Raw genomic sequence first — 27,281 nt, forward strand, 5'->3', positions numbered from 1 at the left:
GATTTTGTACCTATCCTCAAGGAATTTACATACATTCTAGTAGTGAAGTGAGATTAAGAAAATCACAAGAAGGGCCGGCCCGGTGGCGCACTGCTGTAGTGCGCCGCTTGGGAAGCGCGGTGGCGCTCCCGCCGAGGGTTTGGATCCCACATACGGACCGGTTCCCGCTCACTGGCTGGGCGAGGCGCAGGGGCAACACCAAGGGTTGCGATCCCGTTGCCGGTCCCGGTCTGGTACGGGGGCGACACTGAGGGTTGCGATCCGTTGCCGGACACGGAAAAAGACAAAAAAGAAAAAAAAAAAGAAAGAAAATCACAAGAAAACAACCAATAATTAAACAAATTGTGGTAAGTGTTATGAAGGGACAAGAGGAAAATGTTGCAGTATCTAAGAAAGAGATGACAATCACCTGGACTAGGCTAGCGGCAGTAGCGACAGAAGTGGTTGTATTTGAGATTTATTTTGGACATAGAATTAACAAGACTTAATAATGAACTGGATGAAGAAAGTGAGGGAAAGGAAGGAGTTGTGGGTAACTCCTAGGTTTCTGACTTAGCAACTAGGTAGAGAGCAGTGCCCTTAACTGAGATGATGAAGACTTGTTGCGGGACGTACCCAGAGTTATGTTTTAGACACAATAACTTTGAGATGGCTGTAAGGCAAGCAAATATGAAGAAGTAGGCACTTGGATACGTGAGGCTGGAACTCAGAGGAGAGGTTTGGATTGGAAATATAGATTTGGGAATCACTGTTTTAATGATGCTATTAGAGATTGTATATCCTGGTCAACTTGCTTAGAATTGGGGATTCCTAAATCCCCCAGTGACACATTTAAAGATAATCTCTTAGTCATTTCTACATATGACTAAACTTAATAATTAAGAATTAATTCCTACTAGTTTAGTTCTCAAAGGATAACCCTATGCAAGACTTCTTTGGAATTAGCCTCACTGTACCTTCTGTCCACTACAGCAACCCAAAGATAAATTTAATTTCAGAGTTACTAGATGCTTTTTATTAATATCTCAGTGACTTTTCTCATTTCCTCACCAAAGCTAACTCTTAAAGGCCCCATTTAATGAGGTACTAGTAGATGAAGAGTTAAATAGGTCTTAATTTCTATGTGGATTAGAATCTCTGTCTCAGTTATGTTTTCTGTAAGCTAAATATCACCCACGAGGATCTGTGGCCTTTCTTACCAATTAGGAAGAGTACTGGACTAAGAATCATGAGATCTGGGTCCTAGTTCAAGTACACTCACTATTTAACTTTGTTTAAGTCAAAGTCTCCATAGGCCTGCTATTTTATGGGTCAAGCGAAGAGACTATAGAATACTTTAAAACCAATGGAAACATATAATTAAGTATATAATTGAAGAACAATCATCATTAGCTTACTATTGGGAAGCTGGAGATCTGAGGAGGTGCAAAGCATAAAGAATGGCACAGAGTGAAGATTCCAGTAGTCTGTTTCTAGATTTCTCACTACTTTTTGTGGACTCCATAACTTGGCTTCTGTATCTATAAAACAGGTAAATCACAGTAATTTCTCTCATGCGTATGAGAAAAAAAAAATATCTGTATGCTTTGCAGAGATTTCTAGATAAAAGAAGTTATGAAAATGCAAGTAATTATTTGTGTTGATGCTAAGTAGAATCTATCTCTTGGAAAACCTAGAAAAACTTAGCTATCATTGGTTTGTGATTTCTGCTACTTCTCCAGGGAATCTTGGCTTTCGCTGAAAAACAAACTGTTACCTTGGAGGAAGCCTGAAATCTCTTTAGGAAGCCTTCTTGCGAGGAGCCAGCTCGGGGAGGTTATAGCTGGTACCACGCTGTAAAGGAAAAGAAATCTTTTCACAAAAGTTGTCAAGGCTATTTGCTAAGCATATCAGCATTTCCCAACAAAGGAGCAGAGGTACAGGGAGGCCTCATTAAGACTTTCTTAGTGTAGGTCTTTGTTAGCGTGAACTGAGTAACTTAAGGGTGATTTCCCATGAACTCCTTTTCTCCACCTCTATCACTCTCTTATCCCTTTGTTTTTTTCCACTTTATTTGTTTTTCCTTCCTCTCAGTCTTCATTTTCCTAGTGGAGCAGGCTTTTCAAAAACTTAGTCCAAAAAATGAACTAACTATTTAAATACAAAAACCAAACAAAGAAACAAAAACAGTCCACATTGTTTCCTTCTCTCCTCTTCAAGGACTCCCCATTGAGTGATTTGGGGACTGTCATGCCCCAAATGTTTGTTATCTCAAAAAGACCCAAGAGAAGATAAATGGTGTTCTCAATCAGGGGTGATTTCCGCCCCTGCCCCCCCCCCCCCCCACATTTGGCAACATCTGAAGACATTTTTGATGGTCACAACTAAGGGGAGGGTGCTATTGGCATCTAATAGAGACCAGGGTGCTGCTAAACATCCTACAGTGCACAGAACAACACTCCACGACAAATAATTGTGTTGAGAAACCTTGGTATGCACAGATATCAGTAGCTGAAGATGACAGGTTTGGTGGCAGCAGTCCGGGCTCCTTGTGGATTCAGATTCTCAAGGTGGTAAATTGGCAGCCACTGGTACCACATTGTCTGGTCTTGGATTCCCAAGTTCCCTGTTCTGCTGGCTGTATATGACTTTAGACTAATTATTCAATGCCACAAAAGCAGTTTTCTCACCTGGAAAAAGGGGCTAATAAAGTATCCACCTCACTAAACTGTAAGCTCCTTGGAGGAAAAGACCTGCAGATTAGGGACTGGTATCCAGGACAGAATTCTAAATATTTGTGGATTATCTGTCACAGTTGTTTTGAGGCCTAAAGCGGAGAACATATATTAGGAAATCTGGAGCACAGTGAGGAGAAAAGCAGCCCCTGATCGCAGCATCAACAAGGATGTGCTTTCCTGTTGAACATAAAGTTTTACAGAACACCAACATCAGACAAGGCCACCCTGAGAGCACGGTCAAAAAATAAATAAAACCACTCAGTATGATGTTTATTCAGAAGAATAAGAAAAAGAAAACAAACAAAAGAAAGAAAAACCCAAATATTGTCCCAATCACAGAAAATGACCAGATACCCCCCTATTCCATCCTTCTTTACCAACCGCAGCTTTAGCCTCACTTGGTTCTTTTCCTCTTGTATGTAAGAATTATTAAAATACCCAATCATAGAGTTACCTCCATGTGCTGATAGCATCCAATCCAGAGAGAAGCCCTGCTTCCTTGAACCCTTCCTTAAACTACCTACCACAAGCCCAAACCCTGGAAAATTTTCCAACGCCCTTCCTGAGATGTCCCGCTGATCCCCACAGTGTGCCTCCCTCCTTGCAAGGAGACGACAGGCCCAACTTATTGGAACAAGAATAAGAGCGGTCAAGCAGAGGCTTCACAAATAAGCATTTTGAGGTTTCCTGACAGGTTGCCTGTTGCCAGCTGTTTCTCCTCGGAGGACGCCTTCTCTTCTCAGCTACCCCTAAGCAGACAGGGAGGAGACTTTTGGTTTCTGATCTCCCAAGGAGAAAGCCAGCACGTTAAATTTCTCATGAAGTTAAACCCCTTAGCGGGGGGCGCGCCTCCGGCTCCACCTCAGAATTCCCCAAACACTAGAACACGCGAGGGGCATGAGGGAAACTAAAGCCCCAACGGGTTCATATTACCGAGTGTCTTCCCCACTACCCTAACCCAGGAGGAATAGCCTCGAATTCACGCTATAAGCAGTGCAGAACAACGTTCTACAAGCAATACAGAGCTTGCAAAAGGATGAGGAGAACTGCACCACCCACAACCGAACCTCCTGGCTGCCTCTGGCTCAGACGTCGCTCAACGAACGCTAGGGGCCTGCCGCTCGAGTGCCCGCCTCCTTCTTCTATGCGGACTACAAGTCCCGGCATGCGTGGCGCCGCGGCGTCGCTTGGTAACTCGCGCCACACGAAGCAAACTAGGTTGGCTCTTCCGCGCGCCTGCGCCTTGGCCGGCTCTGCGCAGGCGCACCTCTAACGCTTGGGAGGAGAGGGCGGGGTGTTGTTCCCTTTCGCTGATGCAAGAGCCTAGTTCGGCGGTGGGAGAGGTATCAGCAGAAGGAGCGCTGCCTCCGGGACCTGGGGCTGACCCATACGACTTCCTGTCCGTGCTGAACCTACTCGAGCCGCAGCCATGTCCGGGGACGAGGTGAGAGCCTGAACCTGGCACTGGGGCTTTAAGGACAGGCGGGAAGCCAGACCCACCCCAGTGTGGGAGACCGGGCCTGCGGCCTAGCGGCCGGCCTCCGCCATGTGGGGCAGCCGGGCCTAGGCTGTCTGGGGCGGTAGGGCCGGCGAGGACTCCGCAGCCGCGGGCTTGGCCGCACCCGGCTCTCCTCAGAGCGTCGGCCCTGAGGTCGGCCGCTTCCTGTGGCTGGCGTTTCCGGAATGGAGAGCGCACGTTGGGTCGCCCGCTCTGAACGGGTTTGGTTGCCTACTGAATGCCCCGACTGTACGAGATTGGGACTGGCGACCCCTGCATTCCTGTCCACTGAACACTGCAGCCCAAGCTCGCCTCATGGGCGCCGAGGGTGCCGCGAGGAGCTTCTTTCGGCTCTAGTGGAACACTCTTTTTAAAAACTTTGTAGGCTGGCTTGTCCGGGCCGGTATCCCGCCCTGGTACTACTCTCGAGCATTATTTCTTAAAAAGACGAGGAGGTGAGGGAGATAGGACAAGAAGAGAAGATTTTTCAGCCTCAAAAAGTGACTAACCTTCCCGAAAAGTTTCTGGGCGGGAGTGCTCGAGCTCCGCTTCACAGAGGACTCAGCGACGTGAGTGGGAATTTCGGGCGGCGAAGCCGGCTGGGTATTTTCTATCCTCGTGCTTGGATCTCAGCGAATTTCCTCAGATCTCCTTTTCCCAAACTTATCCTAGTTCATGTAAAATCAAGCGACTTAAAATGAAGTTGATGGTAAATGCTCTAAAGGTATTGCTTAACATTGGGGGAAGAGCTACCGCTTACCGGCGAGATATCCCCGGTCCCCCAATAAAAAAGCTTATGCAGTTTTATAGTTCACTTGCCCTATAGGGCCTTGGAGAGGAGGAGAAGAGGAAGAATCCGAGGCTGTCTAGAGAGTTGGCTTTTGAGGTAGGCCCTGAATGATGCTTAGAATTTCCTCAGGCAGTGGAGAAGGCTTGATCACCATAGGGCACGGGAGTGGTCGAGAAAGGCAAGGGTGCTCACAGAAAGTGGAATATTCTCCAGTTTGGTTAGCGTTAAGCAGTGAATACTGAAAGAAGGTAGTGGTTAGTTCATGGAGGGCTTTGAAGACCAAATTAAGGAATTTGGAATTTATTCTGGAGGGGGATTCCGATCTCTCATTTCATTCTCACAAAAAACGTGTAAAATGGGTCCAATTGTTATGCCCATTTTAGAGATGAGAAAATTGAGGCTTACAGAGTTTTATAATGCCTACGATCAAATTCTAGGTGGCTGAGCCGGTAGTAGAATACCAGATCTATGCAATATTGTCTCCCATCTAGGGAGTTTCTCACTAGCTTAGAGAAACTGAGTCTAAAGGTACTGGTAGATGGTTCTTGCTTGGAGGTCATGAAAGACATTGCTCTAGGCTACTGTATTTCAAAAGTTCTGAGAGTGGCAGTGTCTCACACTTGTTTTATTTCTACTCATTTTTCGAACTTCTCATAATCTTTAGCAAATACAGTGTGGGGTGTTATTCTGGGGTGTTATTCATGGTTTCTATGTTAAAGTGCTCACAGTGTGGTAAGGTAGGTAAGAGAGGAGTGCAGCTGTAATGCAAAGTAAAAACTAATAGTTGCCACACCAGGTAGAAATAGAGCCATCAGGGCCGGCCCCGTGGCTCACTCGGGAGAGTGCAGTGCTGATAACACCAAGGCCCCGGGTTCGGATCCCATATAGGGATGGCCGGTTAGCTCGCTGGCTGAGCGTGGTGCTGACAACACCAAGTCAAGGGTTAAGATCCCCTTACCAGTCATCTTTTAAAAAAGAAAAAAAGAAATAGAGCCATCAACATAGTGATTTGGGGGGCTAGAGGGATCTTTAGTTGTGTGTGGTATCAGGCTTTGAAGGAAGTGCATTGTGAATATGTTACTGAAGGATGAAACGGGATTTTGTCAAGCAGAGATCGCAGAACCAGCATTCCAGCAGAGGACTTCAGAAGCCATAAAGTATTAAGCAGCTTTGCACTTCTCAGGTCTACCGGTCCAACTTCATTTTATAGACAGGAAACTGGGGCACAGGGAGGTTAACGTGCTCAAGGTCTCACAGTGAGCAAGTGGGACTAGAACCCTAGCCTTTGGCTTCTACTCTGTCAGGTAGAAGTTAGGGGTAGAAGGAAGTATGAAGAATAGGGTGTAAATTCTGGTTCCTCTAGTGCTTGGCTAGATTACTATTCTTAGGCCAATCTCCTAATCTCTGACTACAGACTTGTGAGGAGCAAATGAAAATCTGTACTTGTAAATGATTTATAAACTGTCAGGGACTTTCCAAAGTGGAAGTAATCCTGCCTGGTAGTCAGGATTAAAGAGCCTAATATTAAAAAGTAGGACTTCTTTTACAGTTCTTTTTTCTTTAGATGGCTTATTGACATAAAAAAGACTGTACACAAAATAAACCGTACACATTTATTTTTAAACACACATTTATTTATATTTATTTTTATTATTATTAAGCCAAAAACTCACCACAACATAACCCTTTTTAGCCTAGTGGAACCATGGTTCTGGAAATGTGGATGCTCCCTGGTAAGGAAAAAAAAATCCCCTAATCTGTAGGCATTCAGTATGTTTCAGGCCGTTTTTTTAAACCGTTGTCAATACTTAAGAAAGACTTACTACTAGGCCTCATTCACAAGGTTGTCACAACATCAGGTTTTCACACAGTATGGTAAGGTGTTTTTGCAAAAGAAGATTTAAACTAAAAAAGAGTTTCTGATTAAAAATGGTCTGTGTGTTGTATGAAGTTTGCAAAACAGAAGAATGCAAAGAAATAAAAAACTTCTCAGAATCCTATTACCCAGAGATGACAACACTGTTAGCATTCGTTCTCATGCTTGCTTCTCTGTGAGTTCTTTTGTGACTCACACCTGCCTTCTGGGTTTAGTATGATCATAAAGTTTATTTCTTGGGTAAGGTGTGATGGACGAGAGGAGACTTCTAACTGATGAAGCATTTCAGGCTATACCAGCGAAAATTACCTGTTATCCTTTTCCTTCTACAGGATAACGGGAGAAGTTGAAAATAGAAACTATGATTTTGAAGGCTTCGTTGTGAACCTTAAAAAAAAAAATAGCTCAAGTGATTCTGTAGTTTTCCATAAGTATACTATCGGCAACTATTTGCTTCTCAAATCCAAACTAGTCTCATAAACCAGACATTTGGGGCAGTCAACTGACAATTTGGAAGTTAGATAAGAAAGTCTTAAAAAGCCATGATTTTAGTCAGGACTGACATGACATTATACTTTGGGAAGGTCTGCTTTGGGTGCTGCCTTGGGATCCCTGGTTTCCTTATTTGGAGACTGTACTTTGCAGGGTGGTATAAATAAAAGGAGGCAAGGAGTATACATTAAGTATCCAGAGACAGTAAATGAATGAGATGTTAATTATTTCAGTGTATGATTTCTGCATGTGTACTACCCAAACTGTTACCTGTAGGCCTAAATAAGAGTGTTTTTCAGGGGATAAGGCAGTTGTGTGGCTGATGATTTCAGGATCCCTCACATCTTTGGTCTGTCTTGCTGAATAATAGTTAAAAGTCAGTCAATATTTCAGGGAACTTGATGCTTGAAAAAAATGCCATAAGTGGATTGCCAGAACCAAATTTATAATATCTGGAGTGCTGTCTGTCCTTTTGCCAAGTCTCCCTACTTCAAGAATGAGAGTGAACGGTTGCTACCTCCTTGTAATATAATGTAGTCTGTAGGGTGACCCAAGGCCCAGTAGTAGGTCAGCAGTGGGGGGACTCCTTCCTCCTGGCTCTTTTGTCCTGGAAGGGACACTTTTTTAAGTTTGCTATATAATGTTTTTCAGACTGATTGCAGTTCAGAATTACTCATTTTTGCAATTGGATCTTTGTTAAAGGAAGAGAGAATAACTTTGAAATTAAGCTATATAAAAATTTGCAGAATGCTTTGCAGATATTTCTCTATTGGGTGAGGACAGTGACTATCTTACCTTTTTACAGACCATAGCTTGGTTTCAGTCTAGCTTAGATTCCTTCATGTACTTGAGACATAAAGAAATTTAATTAGAATCAATTTTGGTTATTTATTTATTTATTTTTATTTTTTTAAAGATGACCGGTAAGGGGATCTTAACCCTTGACTTGGTGTTGTCAGCACCACACTCAGCCAGTGAGCGAACCGGCCATCCCTATGTGGGATCCGAACCTTGGGCCTTGGTGTTATCAGCACCGCACTCTCCCGAGTGAGCCACGGGCCAGCCCAATTTTGGTTATTTTTTGAGAGTTTCATGATGTCTGGGAAATTAGATCACTTGAGTTGATGAAATTTCAGTGATAGGAATGAAGAGATAACCATGCTCTGTGAATTGTAAAGCATTATATAAATTATATACAATTTATTGAGTACTTACTGTGCCAGGCACTGTGCCACGGGATTTATGTTTATTTACTTATTTAATCCTCCCAACGACCTTGTGAGATTTGGTTTTAGTTCTCCTACTTCATCTCCATTTTACAGATGAGGCATGGAATAACAAGTACAAGCCTGAGTCAGAATTTGAATCCAGTCAGCTGGGATTTAAGCCTGTGCCTTTAAACACTTTACTACACTGTCTGCGGTAGATTATTGGGCAAAATGGTGAATTTGAGCATGGTAGAATGTAGACAAAGATTGATAAAGGGCTCAGGAAAAAAAATATTTGGGATATGAATCCAGTTCTCTTTGACCTCAAAGACCTTGCTCGCTCTTTTTTTGTTTTTTTCCCTGACCAGTAAGGGGATTGCAACCCTTGGCATTGTGTGATCTGCACCACGCTCAGCCAGTGAGCGCACCAGCCATCCCTATATGGGATCCGAACCTGCAGCCTCGGTGCTAACAGTGCCAGACTCTCCCGAGTGAGCCACGGGGCCGGCCCAAGACCTTGCTCTTTCTACTCCATCAGACCTGCTCTGTGTGTTTAAACTGTAACTGTCTGTTGTTTTTTTTTTAAAGAGATTAGTATATACAGATAGTCTACAAGTTATAAATTAGTTATTCACTTATTTTATAGTAGACATTTAGATAAAAATAACGTAAGAACTTTTAATGTTCCACTAACAAAAAACAGAGTAAAACAAAAGGTTGTTATGCAAGTTTCTCTTAGAGATTTGCTATATGAAGCGTTGCAGATGGATTTCCTTAAAGAATTGCCTAAACTTCGGGATTTTTTTTTAATTGGATCAAGTCTCAAGTCTCTAGGTGTAGCAACCCCAGGTTACTTACCTTGAATAAAACATTCATAATCTGCCTAGGCATTGGTTTTCTCATCCAGGAAGTAAGGGACATAGCATAGTTTGTTGCCAAGGTCCCTTCCCTAAATTCCATAATTCATTCATAATGTCCACATTTGCTCATAAATGAAAAGTGAAGTTGCTATATTTTATGACACTTCACAAATTCAAAGGCATGTTTCGTATCCCTCTCCCCCCATGTTTAATAGTATAAGGAAGGTTGAATGGACAATTTATTATTTTTTTTGTAAAATCCTTCTTAGTGTTTAAATGCATCACATGCTCTTTTAATACTTTTAAGTGTATGCCTTTTGAGGATAAGGCATATTTGGAATGTGAGCATCATTAGTAACCACTTGGTCTCTTTTTCTTTTTTATTGTCTTTTAAAAACAGATGATTTTTGATCCTACTATGAGCAAGAAGAAAAAGAAGAAGAAGAAGCCCTTTATGTTAGATGAGGAAGGGGATGCCCAGACAGAAGAAACCCAGCCCTCAGAAACAAAAGAAGTAGAGCCAGAGCCAACTGAGGACAAAGATGTGGAAGCTGATGAAGAGGACAGTAGGAAAAAAGGTGAGTGGTTGACACGAGAGAGTCACTGTTGTCCTAGAGCCCTAGTTCCACCAGTGTTTTGGATTTTGTGCATGCAGTGACCTCTCACCTAATAAGACTCTTTCAGTAAAGTCAAGGCCAGCAACAGTCTGTGTGCACTGGACCTTTCCAGATTTCTGATAGGCTTGTTGCAGGGAAATTCCCACTGAATTCACAAGTTGCAAAGATGAAAGACAACAAAACTTGTCATTCCAGAGATGGTTTTCCAGTCTAACCTGTCAGGTCGCTTCTCTAACTTTAATGGTGGTTGTATTTGAGGGTAGGCAAAAAGAAATGGGACCAAGATAGGCAGTTCTGTGCCTTAGCAAGTCTGAAAATGTATATAAGAGATTAAAATTATAGCCTAAAATGTTTTGGGTTAGACACCAGCTTTAGTTAGTCACTCTAACACACACACAATTTGACTATTAGAGAGAAATAAGTGATTCAGTGAACATAATTTGTGTCTATGGAATATAAGACTGCTGGGATAGAGAGAACTGGTAGTTACTGAGCATCTACCGTGTACTAAGTATCTTGCATATGTTTTTAAAAAACTTGGAAAGTAAATTATTCCTGTTGATGAATTTATAAACAGCTCCTTGAAAAACTTTGTAACAGAAGGATGCTAAAATATTCCTGGTTATTATGGCAGGGCAAGTGGAAGATGTTGAACAGAACCCATTATTACTCATTAATGGTAGATGAAATTTCATTGATATTTGTATTTACTGTGTTGCCTTATTTTAGGTTTTTTTGGAGGGGAGGGCTACTGGCTGGTATGGGGATCCAAACCTATGACATTGGTGTTATAAGGCTGTGCTCTAACCAACTGAGCTAACTGGCCAGCCCATGGCCTTATTTTGATGAATGTGAAATATTTTATAAGGCCTTTTGATTGATTGATTCAATAAAGTGTTGAGCTAGGCACTAGGATTTAGGTGAACACCACTAGACCCCTAGTATCTAGCAGGGAGGTAGATAAACAAGCTGGTAATAAGTACCTCAATTGGGGTAAGCAAAAGGTACTATCCAAGTACTGTGGGGACACCTAACCCAGTTGAGGGGGAAAGGATAGATTTAGAGAAGGCTTCTTAGTACAAGTAACTTCTAATCAAGATCCTGTGAGATGGAGGTAAGAGCTGTGTGGGAGGGCCCATGGGAAGGCTTGGAGGTAAGAGACCACACACACACTACAGTAGGAACTAGAAGCAGTTCAGTAAGGCTGGAGCCAAGGACTCTTGAGGTATGGGAAGTGGTTTGGTGCGGGCAGGGAGCATGTAGGCAGAAATGGAGAGATAAAGCTGGAGAGTCTTGGAAATTGTGTTAGAGCTCTGGCTTTCTCTTGGGAACAATGAAGAATGATATGGTTAGATTACTAAATAAATATTCTTAACATGATGCCCTAATCAGATTTTCTCCTACAAAGCTTTGAGTTGACCTGCCATTGTGTTTCTCAGAACCATAATTTTTGTGGTTGTAGAGGGACTATTTTACTAATTAATACCCTTTCCTGGTAACTTGATTAATTAATAGTTGAAACTTGTTGGTGTAACTCATAATTTGATACTTTGCCTTCTACTAATTGTTAATAATTGATAATCTTTTTTTTTAGATGCTTCTGATGATTTAGATGACTTGAATTTCTTTAATCAAAAGAAAAAGAAGAAAAAAACAAAAAAGATATTTGATATTGATGAAGCTGAAGAAGGTGTAAAGGTAGTATTGCTTTCTTGTTGAAGGTAAAATTTGACCTCTTGAGAGATTGCTGATGGCTGATATTTCTTCCCCTTTGTCTCATCTCTTACTAGCTTTGCTTTTGTTATTAGCACTTAATCACCCACTGTTAAGGTCATTTCCTTGGGCGTGTATCTGACTAGGTATCTTAAAGGGATTATGGTTCAAGGAACATAAGTTTAGTTATTTCATACTGTGCTATTAAGATGATCACAAAGTGCCCCCTTGTCCTTTAGCCATATTGAGAATAGCTGAGGAGAGAGATTTCTGTGAGAAATCCTGTGAACCAAATATTCCTGTGGTTTCTTCTTTTAAGCTTTTGGTAGCATGTTGCATATACACAAACTTACTTGTGTACCTGTGAGCAGCACAGAATGAATCCCAGCTTATAATGGTTGGTAGCTGCTGACAATGTGGCCTATAGGCAAACCAGAGCACTCAGACTAGTTTTATGGAGTTCTCTGATCTTGGAGGGACTTGAGACCCTGCGATTGTCTTATTACTGGATTGATTTCCAATAGAAATGTCTCAAAATTATTTTGAACAGGTAGGGGGAGTAGATAGGTAGGCATGTAGGTGAATAGGAGGGTGGATGGATGGAGGAGGAAGGGGCTGAAAGTCTGTTCTTCCTCTACCTAGAGTTACCATTTTAAAGACTCCAACAAGGAATCACTTTAGCAGAGTCCACACATCTATTTATACAACCCAAGATAATAGAAATTTTATGTGTATGTATATACATATAGTGTGCAATAGCAAGAACACACATACATGCACACAACCAAGTGTCCCATTTTGTGTCCTCTACCAAAATTTTTCTTTGGTGAATAGTTTATTTGCTCAAACTCAAGTAAATAAAGTATATCCCACATATAGCAGAAAACGTATACAATAATTCATTGGGTTTTGGAAACAGTGTCATAATTTTGATGACTTGGTTATTTCAGTAAATATGTATTGGTTATTACAATGAGTTAGGTATTGTGTGCTAATTGCTAGGGTACTGAAATGAATAAGATATTTTTTCTATTTTCAGAGCTATTTTAGTTCAGGGATAATTTAGAATCCTTCACAACAAACTGGTTTTACCTGGATTCATCTCGTTCTCTCCTCTTCCTGCTGCTGTAGGGAAATTGAGAAAGAAATGCTTAGATTATGCTGAACAAATGGGATTTAAATATCCTGGATAATAAGGTGACACATAGAGATGTGCTGCAGAAAATCATGGTTTACAAGCTTTTTTTTTTTTTTGTCTTTTTGTCTTTTTTCGTGACCGGCAACGGATCGCAACCCTCAGTGTCGTGCCCGTACCGGACCGGGACCGGCAACAGGATCGCAACCCTCGGTGTTGCCCCCGCTCCTCGCTCAGCCAGTGAGCCGCCGGTCTGCACATGGGATCCGAACCCTCGGCGGGAGCGCCGCCACGCTTCCCAAGCGGCGCACTGTAGCAGTGTGCCACCGGGCCGGCCCCATGGTTTACAAGCTTTTGTTGTTTTTTTCCTCCAGTAGCTTTTGTCCTGAGGAGTCACTGATAAGCTCTACTCTTATTAAATTAAATGCTTAGATACTTTTTTCTCTGCTGTTGAAATCATAAGAGGATGGTATAAGTACCCTGGTCATCGGGCAAGACATGGACACTAACTTGAAGCTGAAGTGTTTTTGAGGTCTTGGGTTACTCTGCCACTCTCCCACCATCATGGGGCTTTTAAAAAGCCTTGAAAAACACTTTTTGCTGTTCTCTGCTTTTTGCTGTGTCTTGGCCACAGTTTGGAAGTAGATTTTACTGAGATAAAATAAGTAATAGCATAGGACTAGAAGCTGGCTGGTGTGTGCTAATTTATATTCAGCATTTCTAAGTTTCTTGTTTATTGACTGTCATCTTAGAGACTAGGTCAATATCTGGTTTCTTGTTTGTATGGTATCTAGCTAATACAATGGGCTGGTTGGTCTTTGATGGCCAAATGTGGCACCAAGACTACACAGCTGGACTTGGGATCCCAAATCTGAACTTCATTTACTCCCAGCTATTCCAGTTTTCTGCTGATAAGGTTTCTGAAATTACTGTAGCCATTGTCACAGTAGTTCAGGGTGTAGGCACACAAAAAATAGGTATAAATTGATAGATAATGTTGACAGCACACTTCAGGATAAGGAGCTGGATACCTGGTGAGAGGAAGGAAAAATTAGAAGGCTGGAAACTGAGACTGGCTCTTTCTGTAATCTGGAGTGTTTATGAATTATTTCTAGGATTTATTTTTTTATTTTTATTTTTTTAAAAAGATGACGGGTAATGGGATCTTAACCCTTGACTTGGTGTTGTCAGCACCACGCTCTCTCAAGTGAGCTAACCGGCTATCCCTATATAGCGATCCGAACCTGTGGCATTGGTGTTATCAGCACCACACAATCCCAAGTGAGCCTCGGGCTGGCCCTATTTCTAGGATTTAATATATCCTATTTATATCCGTGCCTATAGCAACTCATTTTGGGGTTAAGCTTTACCTTGTTTTCAGACCCTAATTCCCCATGGGTTCTCTCTTTCTAACGTCATCTATTGAATTGATGTCCAAAGACCTCTGCACAGTCTGGTGCCAGGCTGACTGTGGTCTAATAAAAAATAAATATTTGGTCTTTGTCCCTGTTTCTTGGCACCCAACTCCTAAAACCTTTCTAATCTCCTAAATGATGAGTGTTTTGTATGCTAGAGATGACTGGTGGCTGCAGCCCCTAGATAGCTTCAGGATTGGGGCTGGTCACCAGAAAGACCAAGCAGTGATTAGGAGGTTGGAACTACAATGTCCCTTTGCCATCTCTGGGGAGGGGAGAAGGTCTGAAGATAGAATTCAATCACCAGTGGCCATGCCTGTGTAATGAAACTGCCAATTAACGGGTTCAGAGAGCTTCAAGGTGCTGTGAGGGTTGCATGCCTGGAGATAGCATGGTAGCTTCACTCCTGCCTTTCTTACCACCTCCTCAGCCCTCTACCGCAATATCTTGTCCTATCATCACTTCCATGTGGTTGTCTCCTTTATAAATTGGCAATAATAAGTAGAGTGCTTTCCTGAGTTGTGAGTTGTTTTGGCAAATTATTGACTCTTTGAGGGAGTTGTGGGAACCTCCGAATTTGTAGGCAAGTCTGACAGAAGTGTGGACAATGTTGGGATCCCGTACTTGAAACTGTCTTCTGAAGTGAGGGCATTCTTATAGGACTGAACCCTTAAATTTATGGAGTTCGACAATAACTTTGGGTAGTGATTGTCAGAATTGAATTAGAGGACACCAGGTTGATATTGGAGAGTTGGAGAATTGGTGTGGGAAGATACCATATATTTGGTGTCTGCAGGAAAAATCCCTCCCATTGACTACATTAGAGTCATTTAGAAACTTCTTTAAAATACTCCTGAACCCTGTTGTTGCTAAAGATCATCAATCAGAAGATTTAAGTATCTTCTAAAGTTTCTTGCCTGTAACTTCAGTTTTGAATATTTTAAATTTTTTCCCCTGTAGAATGATATCAGCACATGTCATTTTAAAACAAGAATTAGTCCTGATATCAAAATATTGAGACTCTTATCTCCATTTCTTAGGATCTCAAGATTGAAAGTGATGTTCAGGAATCAGCTGAACCCGAGGATGACCTTGACATTATGCTTGGCAATAAAAAGAAGAAAAAGAAGAATGTCAAGTTCCCAGATGAGGATGAAATACTAGAGAAAGATGAAGGTAATATTGGGGACTTAGCAGCTCGTGTCCAGGTTACTCAAGCCTTTGGCTCTAGTCTCCTGTGGGGGGTTGGTGGGAATGCTTCCTTTTTAAAATATTTTTTCTGCCCCTTTTTCCACTGTCTGATAATGGAAGCTGAAAGGAAATAGTATCTAACTTGATAATGGCAGTTAAAGATTTTATGGGGGAAGAATTTGGCAATTGTGCTTACATTAAAAACATACCAATTCAAACGGGAAAATTACTGTAACTGGATTTTAAACAATGTTTAAATTTTTTTTTAATGTTTTGGTTACGGTTTTATTAGTTTCTAAATGCTATAGGGCCTTTAGAGAACTTTAGTATGGTCAGCAGATGGGTTTTTATGGATGTGGATGTTTAAGTGCTTCAAAACAGTTGGACTCTTTTTCCTCCAATTTTTTAATACATTGTTTTATCTTTTGTTTGTTAATCAGTATTTCATTGTGTTACCACAAACTCCTAACTAGAGAGGTCTCTATTAAGTGCCTTTTGTGAAAGTCATAACATCCCTGTCTTTGAAGCAAAAGGGGTTGTTTGTGAGCCTTGTTCTCTTTATGCTTGAGGCCATTTTGAATGCAGTTATGGAAGGGAAGACAAATGTCTTTGAAAATTTCAGTGCTCTAGATCTGCCCCCTCCCCTTTTGTTATTGTAGCAGAGCCACCCCCTCATTCTTACAGTCTGTTATCTGTAGCTTTAGAAGATGAAGACAGCAAAAAAGATGATGGTATCTCATTCAGTAACCAGACAGGCCCTGCTTGGGCAGGCTCAGAAAGAGACTACACATATGAGGAGGTAAGACAAATTTTGTTGTGAAAAGAGGCTATGCTTTTCACTTGAGCTTTAAAATAATGAAGATAAATGTTCTTTGAATTGGAAGGGCCAGATTGTGATATAGATGGCAGAGAGGGCATGCAGGCAGTGTGCAGCATTTCCTGATGCCTGTGTGTGGGGCAGTCTGCCCAGCATATGGCAGTCATTGTAGTTCTCACTGTCCCCACATGAATTCATGGACTTCTCAGGGCATGGAGCCTTCTAGGAACCAGAGGGGCAGTGGTGACAGAATGGCTAATAGGGGGCTAGTCTGGAAATTGCGTGTTTGGGCTTTTGTAAATCTTAACTTTTCTATTTATCATATACTTTTCCATAGAAATAGCAGAATTAGTAGGGGCTTATTCATTCATTTAACTTTTTTTTTTAAAAAAAGATGACCGGTAAGGGGATCTTAACCCTTGACTTGGTGTTGTCAGCACCACGCTCTCCCAAGTGAGCTAACCAGCTATCCCTGCATAGGGATCCAAACCCGTGGCCTTGGTGTTAACAGCACCACATTCTCCCAAGTGAGCCACGGGCCAGCCCTCATTCATTTAACTTTGAACAAAAGAATCACTGAGCATCCGTAATGGAGCAAATCCTGGTTGGAGATTAAGCCCCTGCCCTCAAGGAGCTCCTAGTCATGTAGTGATGCCTGTGTATACTTAGTAAAAAGTGAAGTATTCTCTATTAAAGCAAAGTGACTCAAATGGGAACTTTATACTCCTGCTGTTACTAAGAATATGCATAAATATCACTTTATCTCTATAGCTACTGAATCGAGTGTTCAACATCATGAGGGAAAAAAATCCAGACATGGTTGCTGGAGAGAAAAGGAAATTTGTTATGAAACCTCCACAGGTTGTCCGAGTAGGAACCAAGAAAACTTCTTTTGTCAACTTTACAGATATCTGTAAACTGTAAGTTGTTTAAAGCAGATCCTCCACACCAAATACCAGATTCTCAGTAGAGTATTAAGGATGTTAAATGTCCTTATTGTGGACTTTACTGCAGGTAGTAAGAGAGAATGCACAGGTGTAGGGGTTAGGTTACGGGAGGTCACAGTTGAAGTTCATCAGTCCTCATAGGTCTTGGGCTCATTTTTATCAGGACATCCAGAGGTGAGAGAAGTCAACTTCTGCTGACCTATGAGAGTGGATCCTAACCAGATGGAGTGAAGAGTGAGGAGGCTGAATGTAGTCCTCAGCCAGGAACCTGGGGAGCTCAGGGAGGTGGAAAAAGCTCATCAGTCAGACTGGTGTGGGCCTGCAAGCAAGTAGTAAGCTGTGGTAAAGTGGCTGAATTTGGTGTGCCTCTTTCTTGAATTGCCAGGACACAATTAATGAGAGTTCAGCTTTCTTAATTACTTTTACATTCCATGCCACCCCCAAGTCATTGTCTGGTATCACACTGGTTTTTTGGGGTTTTTTTTTTTTTTTTTTAAAGATGACCAGTAGGGGGATCTTAACCCTTGACTTGGTGTTGTCAGCACCACACTCACCCAGTGAGCTAACTGGCCATCCCATATAGGGATCCGAACCTGTGGCCTTGGTGTTGTCAGCACCCCACTCTCCTGAGTGAGCCACAGGCCAGCCCCTCACACTGGTTTTTAACCTATTTTTTCAATATATCATGAAACTTTACTCATGTCATTAAATAGTCTTCATAAGTGTTTTAAGTAGCTATACAACATATTCTAACAGTTCCTTGAGTTGGATATGGTTGCTCCCAGGTTTTTTTTTAATCAGAGCCAAAGCTTTAGGGAACGTCTTTATACATATATCTTTGCAGTAGCTCAGAATGGAGCCTTAGGGCAGAAATTCCCAAAATGGAATTGCTGAGTTAAAAGGAATAGATATTTTTATAGCAAACATTGGCAAATTGCTTTCCTGCAAGCTTGTACTAATTTATACTCCCACCAGCAATGTAGAGGCTTACCTATTTTATATTTTCACCAACTCTCACCAATTGCATTTTGGGAAAAAATGAAAATTGTAATAGTAGGACCTGTTGTTGGATCAAGTTCAAACACTGCCAAAATGTATAGTTTTAAAAAATGAAAATACTGAATTGCATTGTTCTGTTTGCTTTTTAAACTTTATATGTGGTTGTGTTTTTGTTTTGTTTTTTGTGGGGTTTTTTGTTTTCTATATAGAGAGACCTGTCTTATTCTAAAATCAGGATAGTATACCATTGAATGGATGTACCATAATTTATTTAACCAGTTCCCCAGTTGGTGAATATTTAAGCTGTTTCTATTTTTCTACTGTTGTGCTGTCATGAAGTATTTCTATATATAGTTCTCTCTCTTTTTTTTTTAATCAAAAACTTCAAATAGAAAATACATAGGGATTAGGATAACAAACATCCTTCACCTTGGTTTCTAAGTTTGGTTTATATTGACTTTTTTTTTTTTTTTTGGCACCTTGCCAGTACAGGAGTAGAACCCTGGACCTGATGTTATCAGCCCCACATTCTAACCAACTGAGCTAACCGGCTAGCACTAATAATTTGACCTTTTGACATATTTGCTTCAGATCTTTTTACTTTAAAAAGAGGGTTTTACAGTTAAGATTAAGGCCACCTTTGTATCTCTTTCTGATCCCTTTCTCCTTCCTTCTCAGAGGAAGATGTTATCCTCTAAAGTTGGTGTTTATCTTTCCTGTCCACGTTTCTAGAAGTTTACTCATGCATATATTCATCAAACCATGTAATATTGTTCTATGGGCATTAAAATTAGATAAGTAGTAGCATAAAGTATATATCTTTATTTCAAAGTTTAAGTGAACCGTGCACTGATATTCACCTATAGTTGAATAATCACATATCAAAACAGTGAACAGGATGGTTTTTTAGTAGTTTGGTCAGATTTCTTTGAAAGATAAGGTTTATATATTTGATTTTCTTTTTAGATTACATCGTCAGCCCAAACATCTCCTTGCATTTTTATTGGCTGAATTGGGTACAAGGTAAGAAACTATATTCACATTTATATACACTACTATTGGACATTTTATGCGAACCTCTCAACTTGAAAAGGATATGTAACTGCTTAGAAAAGGCATTCACCTGATTATCAGACAAATGTTTAGGCCATTAAAGGAGTGAAATCATTTCTGTGGGAGTGCTTGGCTGCTTAGGAATAGGGTACAGAGTTGGCTTATCTGAACAGGCCTGCCAGTGTACCAGAGTGAATACTGCAGTACTGCCATGTTTAGAATTTCTGGTCTTGGGTCTTTTTATGGAGCAAATATTAGATTTCAGAGGAAGCCTTTTTTTTTTTTTTCCTTTTTGTCTTTTTTCGTGACCGGCAACGGATTGCAACCCTCAGTGTCGCGCCCGTACCGGACCGGGACCGGCAACGGGATCGCAACCCTCGGTGTTGCTCCCGCACCTCGCTCAGCCAGTGAGCAGCTGGTCTGTATGTGGGATCCGAACCCTCGGCGGGAGCGCTGCTGCACTCCCAAGTGGCGCACTGTAGCAGTGCGCCACCAGGCCGGCCCGGAAGCCATTTTTTTAAGGAAGAAATTTTTTTCTAAATTGGTAATAGGCTATTAAAGAAATACAGTTTGTTAGTTGATGAGTGGCACAAAAGAAACCACTCAAACGGGTTCTTGATTAAATAGCTACTTCCCTATCTTCAGGGCTCACCTATTGAAGGTGAGCCAGTTCATCCCCATTCAGGAAGGCCAGGATCTCATGGTGCCCATGCCAGTGAATTTGACTACTGTAAGTGTGAGAAGCCGAATGTCCCTTTAAAAAAAGAAATGTGGACTTAGGTCATAATGACTAACACGTATTGAGCACGTATTATGTGCTGGGTACTGTGCCAAGTGCTTTTTTGGTTGCCTTTCTGTTTTATAATAGTTTTTGTTGTTTTTTTGTTTGTTTTTGTTTTTTTGCAGCTGGCCAGTATGGGGATCCAAATAATTTTACAAGTTTTATGAAGTAGAAAATTAATATCCCTGGCCTGGCCGGTTAGCTCAGTTAGTAGAACTGAGTTATGGTATTGGTAACACCAGGGTCAAGGGTTTGGATCTCTGTACTGGCCAGCTGCAAGGAAAAAAAGTGACTATCCCTGTCTTCAGATTTGGAAACAGGTTCAATGAAGTGAAGTATTTGGTAACATAGTGGCACAGTCAAGATGAAAACTCAGGTCTGCCTCTGGAGCTTGAGCTCTTAAAAGGCTTACTGCCTTTGTTTTGCTAGCAGTACAGAGATAAAATTAAGGTGTTCTTTTCTCTTCCTACTCTCTCAAAGCTCAGTTGGAATTTGCTACACTTGCAGTGGACTTAGGAGTAATTTACTTGACCATGGTGGCTATGTAGGCTCTGTTGCAGAATTGTGTTTTAAATATAAATTTGTTAACAATTATTGTTTATTTTTAACTTGCATACTAACGAAGGAGCAAAAGCTAGCAGTGTTTTTTCTACTTCCCAGAATAATCTGTAGTTTTATAGAGTTGATATAAATTATAACAAGCTGTATGACCAGTGAACTTATGGTCAGTGGGTTAAATACTATAGGGTTGTTGAGAAAATTCAATTTCTTTTAACAGTGAATGAGAAAAATTTGCTACATCAAGCACTGGAATCACTGTAGCCTGGAGATTAATGGTTATAGTCCATGGAGGATGATATTAAACCCTTATAGTTAAAGGAGAATCACAGGAGGTTCTTGCAAAAGTCAGTTTTATGATGAGATACAGAACAAATATAAATTTAACTCTGCCTGGCTGGATTTCGTTGTTTTCACTTTGTGAATTGTAATTTTTTTATTTTTAATTTAATTTAATTAATTTATTTTTTTCTGACCGGTAAGGGGATTGCAACCTTTGGCACAGTGTGGTTTGCACCACGCCCAGCCAGTGAGCGCACCTGCCATCCCTATATAGGATCCGAACCCGCGGCCTCCGCGCTACCAGTGCCGCACTCTCCCGAGTGAGCCACAGGGCTGGCCCATGATTTGTAATTTTTTTTATTTTTTATTTTTTTTGTCTTTTTTCGTGTCCGGCAATGGATCGCAACCCTCAGTGTTGCGCCCGGACCGGACCGGGACCGGCAACGGGATCGCAACCCTTGGTGTTGCGCCCACACCTCGCTCAGCCAGTGAGTGGGAACCGGTCTGTATGTGGGATCTGAACCCTCGGCGGGAGCGCCGCCGCACTCCCAAGCGGCGCACTGTAGCAGTGTGCCACCGGGCCGGCCCTATAATTTTTTTTATTTTTAACGAATGATAGTGTCTGGCCCAGAGCTTTGCTTTCTCAAAAGTGCTTGTTAGTTGCTTCTTCTCAAAAAATTTGTCATTGAGTACCGTTGACAATTTGTGGCCTGTGATTTCAATTATACTTTCTTTGGTAATAGCTTTATTGATATACAACTCACACATTTCAAGTATACAATGTAATGGTTTTTAATGTTTACATATTAAAATTAATATGTATAACCACCACCACATTTAATTTTAGTATATGTTTTTCAGCTCTGTTTAATCATAATGGAATCAAAATATTTGGTGCTTAGAATTTTAAAAAATATGGGCCGGCCCAGTGGCGCATGGGAGAGTGCGCCGCTTGGGAGTGCGGCGGCGCTCCCGCTGAGGGTTCGGATCCCATGTGGAGACCGGTTCCCGCTCACTGGCTGAGCGCGGTGCAGGCGCAGCACCGAGGGTTGTGATCCCGTTGCCGGTCCCCGGTATGGGCGCGACACTGAGGGTTGCGATCCCGTTACCGGTCAGTAAAAAAGACAAAAAGGAAAAAAAAAAAAGAATTTAAAAAAATATATATAGCCTCTTTTATGTTTTTATATTTATAGCCCCCTCACTTGCTTTGCACATGGTATGCATTCAGTAAAAGTTTATTTTCCTTTGTTGGATGAGTGGGCTATCACACATAAGGAATCGATTTGTTTTAGACTTAAAATCAATTATAAATCTGATTGTTGTCATTGGAGATTTAATTGGTTGAAACTGTATTTAATGTTAGTATGGCTAGGTCATCAGGCACCAGTTACTTAATTAAAAATAAATTTTGAGAAACCAGGTAGTATAGCATTGATCCTAAAACTTACCCTATACGTTGAATATATTTCAAATTCACTAAATATAAAGGCGCTGGAATTGAGTTCCTCCAGGGAAAAAATTTAATAATAATGGAGATATTTTTTTTTTTTTTTTCATAGTGGTTCTATAGATGGTAATAACCAACTTGTAATCAAAGGAAGATTCCAACAGAAACAGATAGAAAATGTTTTGAGAAGATATATCAGTAAGTGTATACAGTAGTCTCCCCTTATCCAAGGCTTTGCTTTCTGAAATTTCAGTCAGCACGTACAATATAGAGTACAATAAGATGTTTTAAGAGAGAGGGAGAGACCACATTCACGTAACTTTTATTACAGTATATTGTTGTAATGAGAGACCACATTCACGTAACTTTTATTACAGTATATTGTTGTAATTGTTCTGTTTTATTGTTATTGTTATTAATCTCTTACTGTGCCTAATTTATAAATTAAACTTTATCATAGGTATGTATGTATAGGAAGAAACATGGTACATATGTATAGGATTCAGTATATGTATCTGTGGTTTCAAGCATCCTCTGGGGCTCCTGGAACATATCCCCTGTGAATAAGGGAGGACTACTGTAATTTAATTTTATTACATCACTCTGAATTGTTCTCATCAGTCTGCAGTGTTTCAGGGGAGAGCCATTTGTTTGTAATGAGGCCTGGAAAAGCTGGTCTTAAGAAGATCAGGGAGAAAATGATAGCAAAAGGGAGGTGGCTCTTGACCTCTGGTTCATGGTACAGAGAAAGGGGCTTGGATTTCTTAGGAAGACCCAGCTGATTGATTCTAGGCTTAAGGCCAAGTCAGAGAAACCTGCCTGCAATTCAGGCCTGGACTGGCCTGGCCCCCTTTTGTTATCTTTCTAATCACTTAAAATTGTCATGTCTTTTTCAACTCATGTTTTAGTACCAGAAGCATCACAACAGACAGCTTGTGTTTTCTTACCCCTAGAAAAGCTAAGCTTCCCTGATCAGGGTGCCCAGGTAAACTGTCATCTCAGCCTGATCCTGTGGAGTTCAGTTTAGATGTATTTCAGAGAGCAAAAACCTCTGCCTCAGTGCTGTGGCCACCAGGTAATGCTGTGTTGCTTTTCCTACAGAGGAATATGTCACTTGTCACACATGCCGATCACCGGACACAATCCTGCAGAAGGACACCCGACTCTATTTCTTACAGTGTGAAACTTGTCATTCTCGATGCTCTGTTGCCAGCATCAAAACCGGCTTCCAAGCTGTCACGGGCAAGCGAGCACAGCTCCGTGCCAAAGCTAACTAATTTGCTAATCACCACTGATTTTGCAAAGTGTGTTGTGGAGATTTGGCTGGACAGGTTTACCATCAGAGTGGATATACCATTGTATTAAAAACAAGGTAAAAAAAAAAAGCTGCCAGTTCTTTGGCGAGTGGTTGGTTGGTCTGAAATCCTTGCAAGATGCTGATGCTCAAGCTGTTGACATACTCATTGCCTACTTTAACAACTGTCAAAGAAACGTGATATGGGGTAAGGAGGTGCTTTTTTAAAATCGTTCATAGACTTCTGTAAAATGCAAGATAAATTAAAGTTATTATAACAGTGATTCTTTCAATTTGGTTTGTCCTTCAGTTTTCTTTTTTATAAAAATTTTGCTTGATGAATTCAGTACGAAACAAAACAAAAGTTTGTGCCTGGGCTCTGGTGAGGTCTCTGTGTCCTTATCCTGAGATACTGGACATTGGCAGGCACTTCAGCTGGGCAGCCATTTTCCTTCTCAGCTTCTCTTGGATACACAGTTAAAGTAGACATGGCTTCCTGTGAAGAGGGTGGTTGGAGCATGAGATCTGGGGAGACTTCCCGTTTTCAGTGTCCAGGGAATGACTACGTAGATTTCTTATGTGAGGATTATTGCTACTACCTCACTGCCAAGTCCTCCTCCAGCTGTTAACACTTGAGGGAATTCAAGGTATGAGATACACTCCCTCCTTAGAATTTTCCTTATTGGCCACTTAAGAGGTCTTAGAATCATCACCTCAGGGGCTGGCAGGTTGGCTCAGTTGGCTAGAGCACAGCCTTGTAATGCCAAGGTCAAGGGTTCAGATCCCCATACCAGCCAGCCGCCAAAAAAAAGAAACATAGCCTCTGAGTGTGACTTGAAACAGGCACACTAAGAAAAAGTCCTAGTTGGGGTTCTCTGTTGGTTAGGAAGCAATGAGGTATGTGCAGTATGGGAACTCTTCTGAGTCCAAACAGGAAGTTTGTGTTCTGGGTTTGAAAAAGGCCCACCACAAATGCTTTTCTGCTTTCTATATGAAAGTAGCTTTTGAATGTGACCATGAGAATCCTAGAGATGGTGCTGCTTGTGAGTGTTTCTGGTACCTCCAGTTCTGCCTCCTGAGGATTTGGCTGGAAGGGTATTTCTCCATCAGCACAAAGGGGAAGGCCATCTCATGTGTCTGCCGTGATCTGCCTTGCTCGCACTTGCTGAGGATAAGGGCATACCTGCTGTTCCTTGCTTTCTTGTTGCCAGAGTGTTCATACTAAGCAGCCCAGGAGCATTCACTCAGCCCTGAACGTCTTGACCATGTTTTTGATCACTGTGACCTTAATTTTAAAGTATAGGCCAAGTGTTGTCAAGTACCTTGGCCATGAAGCAGAGGAGGGTGCTTCCTTCAATCCAGTAGGTCCTCCTGAGGGGACCACACTGGCTGAGCTGCCACCACTGCCACGATGAACCCAACTGCTGTTTATGATCCCATTTTCTTTTTCTTTTTTTTTTTTTTTTTTATATATGTATGCCCACACAGTTCCCAATGTTGGATATTACTGCGTGAATAAAGCAAGGATCGGTGCCTCTTGTATAATTAGTGCTCCATTGCTTTTGTGTGTATGTATGTGTGTTTCATTTATTTCTTTACTTAGTGGGACCCCTTAAGGAAAGGCATGGGACTTTAGAGTTTGGTGACAGGTTGGTGATTTCAACCCTAGTTTTAAACTCCATTCTCAAAGCAGATTCTCAGGACTGATCCTGCCCCTTTAAAATATTCCAGTTGAGATACTGTTTGATTAAAATTAGATTGACTTTATAACTGAACCCACTGAAAATGATGGATTGCCCTAGATTACCCATACACAGTAGCATAGGCCTCTTCTGTCTCTGCTACCTCTCACTAACCACAGCCCAGCTGGAAGTAACATTGCCATGGAATGACAAAGCAATCAAGGGTTTCTGATCAAGAGCCAGATTCTAGTTGTCAGAAGGGTACCAGACCATCATTTCCAAAGTGTCTTGGGGAATGGTATTGAGGACTATTCCTAATTATGCAAAGGGAAAAAAAAGGACAGGGGTTCCTGGTTAAGAACTGTTAGAGAATAAGTAAAGTTTCATAACTGTCTGAGGGAAGTCTTGATATGCTAATGGGCATTTTCTTCAGCACAAACATGCAGTTATAGCTCCACTCTTTAGAAGACCCTCTGCAGACTCCATACCCCTCACCCCTACTTACAGAAAAGCTCTTCAGGTCCCTGCCCCGTTTTATGATATTGTTTCCCCTCGTGTATCCCCAGTGCTGAGAGCAAGCAGTACCTAGAAAGTTGTAGGTGTTGCATAAATATTTCAATGAGTTTCTTTAAAGGGAGTATAGAACACACAAATTTGTAGCCCCTCTCCACTCCTCTCCCAAACATCTTGTAGGATAAGTGTTCTACAGAAAAAAAGCTGGGCTGGACAGCCTGGAAGAAGTGCTGCTGTAATGTGTGAGGCCCCAGCTCTGCACCTGGGTTCTCCCATCTAGATCCTTTGCCCTGACAATGTCAAGGTTTCACATTTGTTTTTTTTTTTTTTTTTTGTCTTTTTTCGTGTCCGGCAACGGATCGCAACCCTCAGTGTCGCGCCTGTACCGGACCGGGACCGGCAACGGGATCGCAACCCTCGGTGTTGCTCCCACACCTCGCTCAGCCAGTGAGCGGGAACCGGTCTGTATGTGGGATCCGAACCCTTGGCGGGAGCGCCACCGCGCTTCCCAAGCGGCGCACTGTAGCAGTGCGCCACCGGGCCGGCCCAAGGTTTCACATTTGAATAGAAAGATTTTGCAATGGGTTCTTAGAAGTTGGGTTTTGTAGTATGTGTGGTCTTTTTTAATTGAGAAGATGAAATTATAATTTAAAATGTCAAATTCCTGTAATCATACCACCAAACAACCTTTTAGTATCAAGACCATTTTTCCAAGTTATTAATCTTCATAATTTTAAAAGACTGTGTAAAGAGTCTGTTCATTTTATGCCATAGTTTATTAAATCAGTACCCTAATAGTGGGTGCTTGCTAATTCTTGATAATGCTTGTTGAGTATGGGCTTTGAACAGTCCAGAGTGGCAGTCCTCTTGTGCTTTTATTATCCTGTATTCTCATCTATAAAATGGGAAGCTGCCTACCTCAAAGAGGTAAAGTGCTTAACCCAGGTCTGCCGAGCACATAGAACTGTTTTCCCCTATGGTTTACTTAGTCTGAATTTCCAGGGTGGGATTCCAGAGCCATGGGGCAGGAGACTCTTTATGGCTGATAGTACTTGTAACCATATCCCTTTTCCCAAAGGATGGTACCAGTTGGCCCTGCCAAGTGTGTGCTTTTCACATCAAATCCTGGGGACTAGATACTGCTTCTATTTTTGACTTCCCATTGACGATTGCTCTTGGGATGATTGCTTGTCTCAGTGATCCTGATGAACCCTGCCACCTTTGGCTGTAGGGACACCAAGCTTTTGCAAAGATTTGCAACAGAGGTATAGTCCTTGGAGTTCTGTCACACTAATGGTGGTGCTCTTGAGAGAGGAAAAAACCTGTTGGGTCCCCTGTTGGGACCTGTTGGTTTCCCTGCCTCATGGCAGGGAAAGGACTTGCCATGGTTCCTGAC

The 27,281-nt window shown here is 41.6% G+C and overlaps 1 protein-coding gene across 3 annotated transcripts; it reads left to right on the forward strand.

Annotated features, from left to right (window-relative positions):
* The first annotated feature begins 3,950 nt into the window (after positions 1-3,950).
* On the forward strand, positions 3,951-23,983 carry EIF2S2 (eukaryotic translation initiation factor 2, subunit 2 beta, 38kDa). Of its 3 annotated transcripts, none has more exons than XM_008568190.1 (9): positions 3,951-4,161; positions 9,842-10,019; positions 11,653-11,756; positions 15,362-15,497; positions 16,211-16,311; positions 17,101-17,249; positions 19,242-19,298; positions 22,509-22,594; positions 23,498-23,983. In XM_008568190.1, exons 1-9 carry the CDS (start codon positions 4,147-4,149, stop codon positions 23,671-23,673), a joined length of 1,002 nt encoding a protein of 333 aa, XP_008566412.1. In that variant the 5' UTR covers positions 3,951-4,146; the 3' UTR covers positions 23,674-23,983. The 3 variants fall into 3 exon arrangements, with proteins under 3 accessions (XP_008566412.1, XP_008566411.1, XP_008566413.1); XM_008568189.1 differs by having other exon boundaries at positions 4,007-4,161; positions 16,172-16,311; XM_008568191.1 differs by lacking the exon at positions 22,509-22,594 and having other exon boundaries at positions 4,007-4,161; positions 16,172-16,311; positions 23,498-23,674.
* The last annotated feature ends 3,298 nt before the right edge of the window (positions 23,984-27,281 follow it).

This window comes from Galeopterus variegatus, unplaced genomic scaffold, assembly GCF_000696425.1.
Source record: "Galeopterus variegatus unplaced genomic scaffold, G_variegatus-3.0.2 Scaffold386, whole genome shotgun sequence".
NCBI classification, from domain to species: Eukaryota; Metazoa; Chordata; class Mammalia; order Dermoptera; family Cynocephalidae; genus Galeopterus; species Galeopterus variegatus.